This window comes from Procambarus clarkii, chromosome 20 (genome assembly GCF_040958095.1).
Source record: "Procambarus clarkii isolate CNS0578487 chromosome 20, FALCON_Pclarkii_2.0, whole genome shotgun sequence".
Lineage (NCBI taxonomy): Eukaryota > Metazoa > Arthropoda > Malacostraca > Decapoda > Cambaridae > Procambarus > Procambarus clarkii.
Genome location: NC_091169.1, coordinates 24650442 through 24664976, shown reverse-complemented (window position 1 = coordinate 24664976; position 14535 = coordinate 24650442). Strand labels below are relative to the sequence as shown.

Genomic DNA, 14535 nt, shown 5'->3' with positions numbered 1-14535 from the left:
CCTGCGGTGAGCCCCTCTCAACGCCTTCCATTTAGGTGGTGCACGATAATGGTAACGGTGAACGTGTAAATGGTAGCCCGAATTATTGCCCCCCCCCCCAACATGGGAATGTTCTTGGGGGTGGGGGTGGTCTTCATTGTTCTCAGGAATGTTCATTCCCAACAAAAAATTATGAAGATCGTTTCAAGTGGTTCATATGTTGCTTTATCTTAACTAAAAACCCTTTGATCACTCTGTGTAGGGTGAGGTTTATTTGTTATAATAAATACATATATAATTTTGTATTAGTCATAGTAGGTGTATTTCCGAGAAAGCCTAGACTATTTTATTTTTATTTTTTTTTTAAGAGCACGCGAGTGACGCATTTTAAGACGTTTGTTTAAAGTGGAAGCTGTAGTGCTCTAAATACACAAATGTGTATATTAAAAAAATATTTTTTATGTGCGTTCCATTAAGAAAGTGTTGTTGGTGAGAAGTGTGCGCGCGCTCACAGCTGTTGTCACACTATTAATAGTGACATTTGTGTTTATATATATATATATATATATATATATATATATATAAATATATAAATATATAAATATATAAATATATAAATATATAAATATATAAATATATAAATATATAAATATATAAATATATATATATATATATATATATATATATATATATATATATATATATATATATTATTGTGTTGTATGTAACTTCAATATAGTTACATGGCTGATACATCCAACTGTGTCAAGCCTCACCCCCCCCCCCCCAGCAAGATACTAATCGTTATGAGAATGACTCGGCACAAGCCCCAATGTCGCTATCCAACCCTGTCTGTGTAGCACAGATGAAAAGCTATGCGCTGTTTAGCATTGTATGGCCACGTCCCTGATAGAAAATAACAGGAACTTCAAATGTTACATTCTATGTACAGTACTTTAACATACATAGGCCTATGTAAGGGAATTTACCTAGAGAGACATTACAAGGGTTAAGTTTAAAGATCCCAGCCCGTATTGGATTTGGGATGCATGTTTGAACTGATGGTTTAGCCAGAACAAATGGCTAAACCTTAGGAGGGAGCTGATGATCACCCGAGATTGCCTTTGAACAGTCTTAAAGCCGTAATATACCGAGAACTGCAACAGCATTTAAGAGACCCGAGATAGTGAAATTGTCAATGATATAAACTTCAATGATGTTTATATCATACTACTATGCAGGAGGAGAGACAACGGGTTATCTAGTAAGGTCAGCAGACGTATAGATTACTAGCTACCACTAGACTGAAGCCCTGGTACAAGTATCTTCTGGGAATTGGCTCTACCTGCTGAAGTTCATCTGATAACACACACAAACTCTGTCAGCAGACATATTCGCATCCCGTACACCACTCTTTAAGTTAATGCGAACAAAAATGTAAGAATTTAATAAAACTATCACAAATATTGAAGAAATGTACAAGTGTTACACTTGTATTTGATACCAGCAAGCTTGGCCGAGTACTGTCAGTTTTACTGTAGCTGGTGCATGCAAGCGGTTGTGATTGTGAACAAAGGTGCCAAAGACTGAGAAAAGAAGTACAGGTTTGTCAGTAGTTGAGTAAATGCTTGTTGAATCTTGGCCCTGGGCAAGATGCCAAGCCAGGGGGCATTTTTTTTGTTTTTGTTCTTTGAGTCTGCACACATTAGGGTGGATTACTGCTGCACATTAACTACTCTATTTAAAACTGGTAGAATTACTAACTCTGAAAACGCACAGTAAACATTTACTGCATGATTCCATTTAATTAAGTCCCATAATATTAGGTATCGTTAAATCCCAAGAACTACATTTCCTAGAATGCAGGCGAGTGTCATTCCACAATTTATATCAATAAAATAAGTGTCCTGTTTCAAATCTGCACCCATAAAGAATTACTAAAACACCAGCAAGAAGGGGTGGGAGGTGCATAATAAGCCCCTTAATGATTGGAAATTTAATAAATTTACTTAAGATAATTGTATAAACATTAAAGGGGTCCAAGACTCTCAATCTTCAACACATACACACCTTCTAAATTATGGAGAATTGGTAGCAGGCTTGTAACTGGGCGGGGAAGTTCTAAGTAGAGGAACTACTTAGAACTACTACTACTAAGAACACAATCCACTACTTCCATTGGTCCCCTCCAATACAGTTTGTGTACTTTTCTTCTACCATCCCTTCCTTTTGTATTTTTTTGTGCTTTATTATGTATTAATGGTTACAAGATATACATGGGTTGATACAAAAAGTGCTTAAAGGTTATGGATCTCTTGAAAAACACGACAATGGAGAAACATTAATGTATGTCACAGACAGGTTAAACACAGTACTCTTAAAAATATTGGATAAATTTTCGTTTTCTAAGTACTATGTGAGAGGTATTACTGTACTGCTTGAACCTTCGAATAATTATTTAATATTCCTGTAATAGAGTAAACCATGACTACTCATGCTGTACATAATTTACCTGAATTTACCCGAGGGCCACCGTATCTCTAATAGCTTTGATGAGGACAGGAAGCCAGTGGCTTGTCAAAGGTTCCCCCATTTGTCCTGATGATTTTATCTATTTGGATCTTAAATTGCAGTAGCATTTTGGCATTTATGGCTTTGGCAGGTAGGCAGTTCTGTGGGTTTATAATCCTGCGGGTGAAGAAGCATCTACTGAATTGTCCTACATTGTGGCTTGTTGAGCTTGAAACTATTTATGCTGTACTTGTAGGCAATGACACTATATTTATACTGTAAATTGTTTATCATTTTAATCTTGATATTCTCAGGACAAACTTTGCGGTTCTACTGTCGTGACTGTGAGACGGCTGTGTGTAGCAGCTGCACTGATATAGAGCATCGAGCGCACAATACATTGCACCTCACAGATGCTGTGGATGAACATAGAGCAGCTATGCATCAACTTATTGACAGAGTAACAATGCAGGTTAGAAGCATAATTTTATAGAAAAGTGATTTTAGCCAGGGAACTGAATAGTAATTGTCTGTGCTATCCTACTCTATTATAAACTGCTGCTTGTATTGTGGTGCACTCTGCAGATGTGCACACCCCAGAGTGCCCCCCCCCCTCTGTGTACTCATTTCACCAACTTTCTCACATTTGGAGATGAGACAGCTTTGACATACTGTGTATATCTTGATAGGGAACAATCAACACATAGCTGGGTATATTTATAAACTAGTATAAATTCCCATTGCAGCTACCTTGCATGAAGGAGGCCATATGTGATATCCAGGATGTGTGCCACAGTCTCCAGGAGAGGAGAGGAGAAGCAGAAAAGGAGGTTCGCAATTGCTTTGAGACCCTCCATGAATTACTCGACAAGAGACAAACTGCCCTCATAAACTCCCTTAACTCGATTGAGTCGGAAAAGCAAATGACCTTAGGTAAAATGTTTATTATTTTTACAGTTCAAGTGCATCTAATTTAAAACTTTTATTGACAAGCTTTAGTTTTTCACACGAACTTTATCAGAGCTCCTCTTCAGTTGTTTGCATTATGTTATGCTTGTTTGCGTTATATACAATTTTGTCTATTTAATTTTTAATTGTACTGTATATGTTGTTACTAAGTAATTATTTATAAATGCAGCCATTTCTGCATTTTGAATACTTTAGGTAATCAGCTCGAAGAACTGGAATCGTGGGTGAGAGGCGTGGAGAGTGGATGTGAATTTGTAGAGAAAGCTCTGACCCATTGCCCAGCCATGGAGGTTGTTTTAGTGAGGAAACAACTGGGCGAACGGCTGATGGATTACGCTAACATGAATGTGCCTCCAGCTCCGCGTGAGAATAGCCACCTCAAGTGAGTTTGTTTTTAACTTGCCTTTGTGTGTGTTGGGAACCTTTCATCATATCCACCTGCTTATCAATCCATATATCCATACATGACTTATTCACATATTGGGTTTTGTGTGTACAGTATATATATATACTGTATATATATACAGTATTTTTATGTAATTGTTGTTACTGAGGGAAACTCTGAAGATGTTGGTTGAAGCCAATGAGAGAAAGGGATATTGTAAAATATATTGACCACATACAGTAATTACAAATCATAGCTATTTGGGGTATTTTGTATGTGACAACAATTGGTGTAAATCATGCAATGAATCGGGTTAGTGCAAACACTGATGGTGGTGTGATTTAACAGGGTTGAAAAAGTTTGTCTCTCCACATTACATGTAACTTGTGGTGACACATGAGATGAAGAGCTGCTAGGTTTGATCCACATCATTTCCAACAAAAAGGGTGAATGTATACAGAGTCCAGCGAGACATTAAAGCGTCACATTCATATCTCTGATAACTCTCCATTCTTTGAATGTGGGAAATGGAGTAATGCAATGACGAGCAAAAATCTACTTGAATAGAATTTAATGGAATCACACTTTTTTTTCTGTATAGGTTTGTTGTTGGCAACATAGATCCACTTAAAACTGCCTTCTTGCATGTAGGCAGCATCCAAAGCAACAGTGCTGTGCCTCACCAGACAAGTGCCACAGGCGAGGCTCTACGTCAGGTATGCTTTACGGTTTATTCTCATACTTTAACATTCATATTACATTGCACTTTACAGACTACAGTACAACCCCAGTTATCCAGATCATCTTGTACTCTGGGTGTCCTGCTTACCAAAGAAATTTCTTTTTAAAAGTTTTCCATGGTAGCTGTTCATTACCCATCCATGTGTTCTAATCCAAATTGATAACTTTTTCACACGAACTGATGCTTGAATTCACATAATGTTCTATTATTTAGGTATACTGTAGTTGCTTACTCACTGATCAGCTTGGTTAAAAAAATGCATACCCTTGTTTCAGGTGACTGTGAGTCGAGGGTCCATTGTAACAGTAGTAACTAGGGACCACAAAGGGGAGAAGGCCATTTGCGGTGGTGCCGAGGTCACGGCTGCAATATCAAGAACGAGCACTATAGTGCCTCGTCATGGCTCAAACTCTCCACGTGCCTCCTTATCTCCACGCTCTTCCAGCAAAAGTCCTTCTGGATCACGGGAAGAACTTTGCCAACCCCAAGTACTAGATCTGAACAATGGAACTTATGAAGTGGCCTTTACAGTACACACAGAAGGAACCTATTCACTAGAAGTGCTTCTTTATGGGCAGCCAATCAATGGTAGCCCTTTCACAATTGCTGCTACAGCTGCTCTAGAAGATGACAGTGGCAGCAGCCAACGCTCAGTTCCTCCTCACACTTTGGCCAGGCAGACCTCTCTCTCCACACAGGTATGCCACTTGTATCATTTTTAGTAATCATCACAGTACAGTATGTGTGTAAATTTTAATAGGAAATTAACGTAACATTTTGTGCTAGATATTTATATACCGCATATAATTTTGTATACTGTGGAGGAAATATAAAAAAATCAAAAGTTGCACATCTACAGTGTCATGTCAGTGTTAAATATGAATGCTGTTGTTTGGTGTGGTGTATGATGGGATGAATATTCTTGAAGGGTTTAAACTTTGCCAGGAATACTGATAATGCCTTGGATGTTTGTTTGCAGTATGAGGATAGGTTTAGTGTATGTATGCTCCAGACGTAAGCTGTATTTGGGGGAGACACCATTTTATTTTCTCAATCCATAAGCAGGTGTTTATCTTTTGGAGACTGGCCAGTAATTTCCATGGAAGGCCATCCTCGGTAGACTTGATCTTATGATCAGATTACTCGGTTAGCTTTGGGGAGCAAATTAAACCCACCTGAAACCCATCTCGGGTTTTTGCCTTGTTAACCGAGTGTTGTAAGGTACAGAGCAGCGTGTGTGTGTTTAACCTCACACATACGGTAATACAGTGGCTAAATATGCATGAATTATCTGTAGTACTGTATAAGAAACATTTTATTTTTTGTCTTTTGCACAACAATTGTGTATTTATTCATTATGAGAATTTTTATAATATTGATTTAATAATCCCAGTTAATTATTTATTTTATTTTGCCAGATACCATCCTCATTTTGATTTTATTTGTTAAGTACAAAAGAAAATGATTGCAGGTGACGTCGAGAACGTCACGAACATCTCGAAGGCCTCTTTCACATCGTTCATCATGCTCCCGCCGGACTAACCCCATTGAAGATGACATGCTTTTAAGAGTTGGACGAAGGGGACGCAATCGTGGAGAATTTGTTAATCCTCAGGTAATGTAAAAGATTACTCAAAACAATATAACTACCGTCTTTAATTTATTAGCTACTTGTAGTTGTAAACTGTTCTGAACATGGGTTCTTTCCATCACTAATATTTATTATTAAATTTCTATAGTTTGTATACTCGTTAATGTTCGTTATTTTGAGATTTTTCTTTTTGTCTTATTGCAGGGTATTGCATTCAGTAACTTCAAAGATGGTCGCATTGCAGTGGCGGATTCTAATAACCAGTGTGTCCAAGTTTTTACAATCACTGGGGAGTGTAAGTTGAGGTAAGGCTAACTTCACTTCCAATGTGTAAATACGTGCATATCATGGTGCTTGAATTATGAATGTTAAAACTGAATGTCTTAATAGTTTGCTTTTCCTAGAACTACCTTCAGAGTTTCAGTAGACTTTATCTTAATCCAAGTTTCTATTGGTTTCAACGACAAGAAGTATCCAGTGGCAGGTCATCTATTCTTCCCAAGGATTTTTCCAGCTGCATTGTATATTTCTGGTGCTGCCTTGATATGGTTTGGGCAGATAGGAGATGCCATGGGTTTATGCCCCTATTGGTGAAGTACGTCACCTTTTGTCTGTCTTACGACATCAATGTCTGTGTACGACATTGTTTGTACATTGTGGCATTTTCAGCTTTAAATTGTTGGCCCCTGATACCTTAAGCCTTTTCTAGTAGAATAATTTACTTTGTTCTGGGATAATTTACATTCATTATGCTAACCCATTTACAATTTGTTTATTTCATAGGCAATTTCTCCATGTTTATAATCTCTCACAACTTGAATTCTTGCGAGGTGCCATCACCACTACACCTCCAATCTTGTCTTACATAACTGTTGTGTTCTGACAAACCTTCACAAATTCCTCTTATTGATTTTGTATATCACATATTAACATGCTTCTCTTCATAAGCACACAATTACTTTCTTCTTTAATTATTCACACCTGTACCATATATACTTATGTATTGGTAATGCAAAACCTCCATTTATGAAAATTACCAAATCTACAGCCATTGTCATTTATTCCTACAGCCATTTAGTCATTTATTAATATAATTTATTTATTCCTTTACATCCATCCCGTTAATTTTTTGGCATTGTCCTATTGACATTCAAAATATTGTAACAAATCTTAATGTAGTTTCATGTTTAGGATTTGCCATATTTTAATTAAGCCATATTTTTGTGTTTCTGAATAGGTTTGGTGTGCGAGGTCGTGGAATTGGTCAGATGCAGAGGCCGACTGGAGTGGCTGCTTTACCAAATGGGAACTATGTTGTAGCAGATTATGAGAACAAGTGGGTATCTATCTTTGAACCTTCTGGGAAATACATTAACCGAATTGGTAACGGAAAGCTGTTGGGTGAGTTTTAAAATAGAGCACCGCAGTTGCGGTACTTGTTGGAAAATGTTCATTTGTAATACTTTTACTTCAATTTTGAGCAAAATAAATTGTATAGAAATGTTGAAAATTTGTCTTTATCAATTTGTTTCTTCAATGTTACATTTCATAAAGACTTTCAGATTATTACTTTAATGGCAAATTTACATGATACAGTACATAATGAATAAGTGGATTACCGAGTAAAATGTGGTAGCAGTACGATGGGATCGAACCTGTGTATGTACCTGAACTCCCTAGGCACAGACCCTGTCTTCAGTGGGTTTGATCCCATTGTATGGCTACCATACTTTCTCATAGATTCATCACATTATTGTGATCTCATTGTACAACTGGATTTCTATAAATAATATTTTGTTTCTGCTTAGGTCCAAAAGGTGTTTGTGTAGATAACAATGGGCATATCATTGTTGTGGACAACAAGGCATCATGTGTGTGCATTTTTCAACAATCTGGGAAACTAATAACCAAGTTTGGCAACCGAGGAACCGATGAATATCACTTTGCTGGCCCTCATTTTGCAGCAGTAAACAGCAGAGGCCATATTGCCATCACTGACTTCCACAACCACTGTGTTAAGGTGAGATTTTGCTTGTGTGTAGTTAAATTTGTGCTTAATAGATAGGAAGAGATACTAAATGTGGCATAAGTTTGTAACTTGGTGTTTTTAATGCGTATTGTTTCTGCCATCTTTTGTGTTACTTGCAATAAGGTAGTGGTTATTGTAGTAGAGAGATTGAAGTAAACAGTTTTAGGTATTGACGTCCACTATTTATGGTGGTGGGGGAACAAATCTCTTATCATTATAAACATGTACACCAAATCCATGCAGATGCAATCTTTCAATTTTCATTTAAGAATTTTTAAGGCTAAGAAACATCTTTTTTGTTTAATTTACTTAGAATAATATAATTTTGATAAGCTATTTGATTAGGCTTGGTGAAAATAAGTGCTGGCCACCACAGTGACGACCTTATTATTCAGGAAATAGTTTTTGTGTTAAGCTGGGAAAATAATATCAAGATATCAGATAAAATCTTGTAAATTTTGATTTGAACAAATTTATTTCTTCTCAAATTAACCTGAGAATCTTAGTAAATAGGAAAGTGGTAAATCTAGGTCACACTATATATGAATAGTGTAATATATATGAATATATGAATATATATGAATGCAGTCTCCGTGGTGTAGTGGTAAGACACTCGCCTGGCGTTCCGCGAGCGCTATGTCATGGGTTCGTATCCTGGCCGGGGAGGATTTACTGGGCGCAATTCCTTAACTGTAGCCTCTGTTTAACGCAACAGTAAAATGTGTACTTGGATGAAAAAACGATTCTTCGCGGCAGGGGATCATATTCCAGGGACCATAGGATTAAGGACTTGCCCGAAACGCTACGCGTACTAGTGGCTGTACAAGAATGTAACAACTCTTGTATATATCTCAAAAAAAAAAAAAAAAAAAAAAAAAAAAATGGTGCACAGGCTTAGAAAGTGTGGCATTTTGGCTACATGGTGTGCTAAGGTCTAGTTGCGAGGTATATGATTTAAACAGTCTGCAATAATAGCTAACTTCATTCATTAGAGAACATTCACGAGTCAATAAGACTAACGGTCAAGCCTGTTATAAGATGTTCACCAATGTTTTTTGGTGAACATTTGGTATGGAGAGGGTCCAGAGATGGGGGCAACAGACCCTGGGAGTGCCAACGCAAATTTAAGATTTGTTTGTAACCTATATAAATAATGGTGGCCACCACCATTATCAGATGAGGCAACGCATTCATATCTTCCGAGTCAGCAAATTATGGAGTAAAGAGCAAGGAAGGAAGAGGAGAGTGGTGACTTGAAGGCAGCGAGGTGGAGGGTGGTGTGACGTGGAAGAGTGAGCAAACCTCATGTCTGGTCTTGTAATATTTGAACTGTTTTGTAAAAATCAGTTCTTAGTATTCAAATTTATTTACATATTTCAATCATTGCCTTTGGGTTAGAGATAAATATAATTAGGTAATTAGTATGTCTATGATTGTCATATTAACAAACTATCTAACTTTAAGTATTAATTGCAACCTCCCTTTAATATACTGTACTAGTATACTGGTTAACCCCTATGATTATTGTATCATTGTATCATACCCTATGATTATCCATTGTATCATTGTCTAATTTACGTAAATATCAAACAAGAATTCCACGTAGAGAGAGAGGTGCTTGTGGTTGCTTTGGGCAAGCAAGCAGAATGCCAGTGCCAGTGTTATAACACAATCAGAATGTGACTGCAAGTTTTCTGGATGAGATATTGCATCGTGAGACCAATAGATCTGATTTAAAAAATACTGAAAAATCAAGGTTAGCTTATTAATTGTTTTTTATTTGTTTTAGGTGTTTGACAGTGATGGAGACTTCTTGTTTACCTTTGGTACAAGTGGAGAGGGCAACGGGCAGTTTAATGCTCCAACTGGTATTGCAGTAGACTCGAATGATAATATTATTGTTGCCGATTGGGGAAACTCCAGAATTCAGGTAGGATTTCCATAAATCATCATATTACAGTATTTTGAAATAATGTTTAAGATGTGGATATAGGGATGTAGTTGTGACAGTATTTTTAAGGTGCATTGTAAGAGACAGAGAGAGAGAGAGAATGAACAGTAATAAAAAAGTGAAAGTATTAAAGAAAAAACCCTGCAAATAGATGTGCATGCGCTCTTACACAAACGCAGTCTTCTGCACTACGTAGCATCATGTAGTCTCAGTGGTGTCACATTCTCACTGCTTTATACAACTGAATGCAAATTGCTTCTCAGGCAATGTTTTTAATGTTTTAAAATGAGAAATCTTTATTTAAATTGATTGTTTAAGTAGTTAATTAGTTTAGCTTACTATTAACTGCTTATTCAATGCTGGGTGCACTCGGTCCTTTCTGCTTGACACGTTCATTTTACATGTCTTCCTCCTCTCCTTTTTGTCCTGGCCTCCTCCTACCTCTTATATTCACTTAAATACACTCTTCTTTTTAGCCATTTGTTCATAATGACAATACCAACCCATTATGCTTTCCTTAGTTTAAAATTTTCAATACTGACTAGGGCACTCAAACCAACCTTTGAAGATGGGAGCTAGTATATCATAAATTTATTCCTTAATCTTAAATAACCTCTTTTATTGAATTAGAGAAGGTAAAAAGTTAGCAGGAAAAAATCGACAGCATCACAAGGAAAATAGAACGAGAACAATGGCTGATTCTTTCAGCAGAACAGACAGTAAACACCACTATCACTTGCAGCAGAGAAATTATAGGGAAATGCACAAAAACATGTATATCAACACCTTCATCAGAAGCAGAGCAATAACAGTCACCATCATGGAAGTTTATGCAATACTTTGCAATATTTTAGGACAAAGCAAAGCATGTGTATGTGACGCATGGCAAAACTTTAATGTGAGGGTTTCCAAACATCGGTATGCTAGCAGTGTCAGTAGTGCAAACAGTGCTTGTGTCACATAAGAACATTAAACAAACACATCAGATAAACTTCAGACACTACTCAGACTTGTTGAAGAAAACTGTTACAATAAGTAGGTGTACAATTCAGTACGGTATTTTGATACCAACAGTGTCAAACTCCACAATGCCCACCTCTTCGAGGAATCTGATAATTTGACTAGGCTCGAGGCAGAAGAAACTACTGTTTATATTTTATGCTCTGGTGGCAGTTGAAGGTAGTGGCCAGGTGAGCCAAGAGGTAGTTTTGTGAGCATTATTTAGCAGTTCCTTTTATAACAATTAGTACTTGGAAGGGGCTTTGATCTTGTTGGAATGAACCATCTTGAGGTCATTCCATGCTGGATGACTGTCCACCATGAAGAGTCTGCACAATGGACAAGTAGAAAGCAGTAGTTCCCTGGCCCGAAAGCTAATTATCAGGATAAAGCACTAAGCCAGTATGATTATATAACTGCTCAGAAAGGCACTTTTCAACATTTTTGGATATGGGTGTTTCACATGGTCAGTTTATCATAAATACTGTAACCTGATATTTTCACTTAGCAATTTCAGTGTAATATTACTGTATATGCATAGCTGGGTTGAACTTTAAAGATGTCAAAGTAGTTGTGAAAATACAGCATGTTATCTACCCTTTTGTTTGTGTTTCAGGTGTTTGACTCGCAGGGATCTTTCTTGTCGTACGTGAACACCCTTGCTGATCCCTTGTACGGCCCGCAGGGGATGACCCTCACACCTGATGGCCAGATTTTTGTAGCAGACTCTGGTAACCATTGCTTCAAAGTGTACAAGTACCTCCAGTAAAGTTGTTTGCGTGCATCAGAAGTATGCATCATTAACATACAAAACATGTTATATAAACTATGAATGGAATGACCATTATATAAATGAAGAGTAACTTTATTACCTTTTTACTTTCCTAAGTCAGGATAGGTACATTAAGAGGTGGGAATAAAGTATTTGGAATGCAGCACATCATGTTCTCCTAAATTCACGCAAGAATTACATTCAGCATTCCAGTTAATACAATAGCTATTTTTGTATCTTGTCTTAAATTTGTAAGCATGTGCCGAGCTAGACAAGTTATAACTTGACACGAAGTACGCATCTGACTGCTTCGTGATTACACGTGCTGCAGCTGTTACAAAACGAATAGATTGATGACCACACACCAGAAGATGAGGCTGTCTCCTCATCTTCTGGTGTGTGGTTTGGTCATCATATCTTCAGCCACATTATTGTGAATCATCGTCTGCATACAAGTTGATTGATCAGTGGAGGCTGCTTGTGGATGGACTGTAACAGATGGTGATAAATTGTGTGAGGTGAACAGCACAAGATCTTCAGGTTTCCTTGTTATTGGCTGTGGTGCTAAAGTTCCATAAAGTTTGTAGTTCATATTTGCAAGACTTAATCTGATATATTAACACTTCACACATTTTTGATTGATGACCTCACGGCAAGTTGAATATCATTAGTACAGTAATATATACCACTACAGCTTTGTTTTAATTGTAAGTGTGCCATTTTTACAAATATTTTCCCAGATGTGTTATGGGAGTTGAGCATTGTGGCTGCACTGGCACTCCTAAGGTTTTACACACACACACACACACACACACACACACACACACACACACACACACACACACACACACACACACACACACACACACACACTACACTACACTACACTACACTACACAATACACACATTTTGATAAACGTTCTTACATAAACCTTTCGGCTTCATAACACAAAAGCTGGCAACGTTACAGATGTTCCATATCAGTGCTTAATCTATAAGATATATTTTGTATGAACTAATACCAGGAAATATTCAGATATATTGATGTAAAATTTTCTTAAAGATGTGGGTAAAATGTTTTATTATATATTGATATAACAACTTTTCATAGTGTGATTGCTATTCAAGCAGAAAAGATCTGTATTTGCAGCTATAAGCTTTATATATATACTTTTGAGAAGTATAAAGATTGTCGTTTCTTTTTTTTATATATATATTTTTTGATAACCTGGTAATGTATCGTAAATTTTATTATTTAATATGCCGTTTTATCTAGGATCAGGTTCATTAAAAAATGGTAAGACGGGATTAGTTTTAGACTGGAGAGATTGTTAAGATGTCACTAGCTCCCTAGAAATGGGCAGTGGTGAAAACCTGTTTTGTTTATCCTGTCATATCTTTTCAATGTGATAGATGCTGTGTGTGATCTTCTTCAGTCTGCTTCTTAGAATAAGATATGTATGAATACTAGTCTGAAATGTATAGATTTGTATATATATGATTGGTCATTGCAACACATTTATCATAAAGACATTATGCATTTATGTAATTCTCATAATAATATATAGTTTGCTTGGAAACATTGTGTTGGCAAGAATCACAGTAAAAAAAAAATTTCCTGAAGGATTGTATTTTCTTATCCTTGAATGTAAATTGCATTATCAGGTAAGTAACCTAATTATTCAAAATTTAAAGTGTTTTAGTAAGAACACAAATTTAATATAGGAAATAAGAATTTTTAAATTTTCAAATAATTTTAACTCTTTGTACTGCGCTCGTTTAGATCTTTAGATCTTGTTTGACGGGTGGTGCGTTCACAAAGAAAATTCGTTTGTACCTATTGGGAACCATCTCAAATGTATAGCGCATAGGAACCTCTTTTTGAAGGAGGAATTTGTGTAATATTTTCCATCTGATTCGAACATCATTAATCGGCTACATCCCAATGACGGCTCGCAGTTTAGTTTTGAGAAACGTTGATAGTTCTCAGTAAATTATAATCATTATTCTTTGAATTATTATTTGTATATATTTTAATTTGTGGCACATTATAACATATACCTGTACAATAGAATACGCTCTATACAAATAAAACGGATCGTACATTATGTATTCTATAAAACATATAAAGTAGGATACACAAAGCTACCACCCACAGGATGGGTATGGAGTCCACAACCCCCCCTCCTCCGGGGGATGGGAATAGGGACCCAAACACCCTTAGAATGAGTATTGGGTCCAATACTACAAGTACATGTACTCTGTAACACCACATGTACTTTGTACCCACACATGTACTCTTTACCCCCAAATGTACTCAGCACCCAACCCTCAAAGAGCCAATGGGTAGTGGGTAATATGTGTACAAATTATTAAATAATAATTACCAAAGCAATCAATGTATTGTACAGTTCTGCATCCAGGGAAGAGAAGGGAACTATGAGGGGCGAAAGCGCCAAGCCATGACGACTATATAGCACTTGGAAGGGGTCTGGATAAAGATTTGGGATGGGACCGGGAAAGGAATGGTGCCCAACCACTTGGACGGTCGGGGATTGAACGCCGACCAAGCATGAAGCGAGACCGTCGCTCAACCGTCGTCCCTG

General features: G+C 36.9%; 1 protein-coding gene across 6 annotated transcripts in view; it reads left to right on the top strand.

Moving 5' to 3' along the window:
* Positions 1 to 13552, top strand: part of LOC123755429 (tripartite motif-containing protein 3) — a 239559-nt gene extending 226007 nt beyond the window's left edge. For all 6 annotated transcript variants that reach the window (XM_045738087.2, XM_045738088.2, XM_045738086.2 and 3 more), the window contains 11 exons: positions 2805 to 2962; positions 3237 to 3423; positions 3655 to 3841; positions 4446 to 4560; positions 4862 to 5284; positions 6058 to 6201; positions 6382 to 6482; positions 7415 to 7578; positions 7986 to 8197; positions 9996 to 10136; positions 11773 to 13552. In XM_045738087.2, the coding sequence (XP_045594043.2) occupies positions 2805 to 2962; positions 3237 to 3423; positions 3655 to 3841; positions 4446 to 4560; positions 4862 to 5284; positions 6058 to 6201; positions 6382 to 6482; positions 7415 to 7578; positions 7986 to 8197; positions 9996 to 10136; positions 11773 to 11925 (1985 nt within the window). In that variant the 3' untranslated portion in view covers positions 11926 to 13552. The remainder of the gene's footprint in view (positions 1 to 2804; positions 2963 to 3236; positions 3424 to 3654; positions 3842 to 4445; positions 4561 to 4861; positions 5285 to 6057; positions 6202 to 6381; positions 6483 to 7414; positions 7579 to 7985; positions 8198 to 9995; positions 10137 to 11772) is intronic.
* The last annotated feature ends 983 nt before the right edge of the window (positions 13553 to 14535 follow it).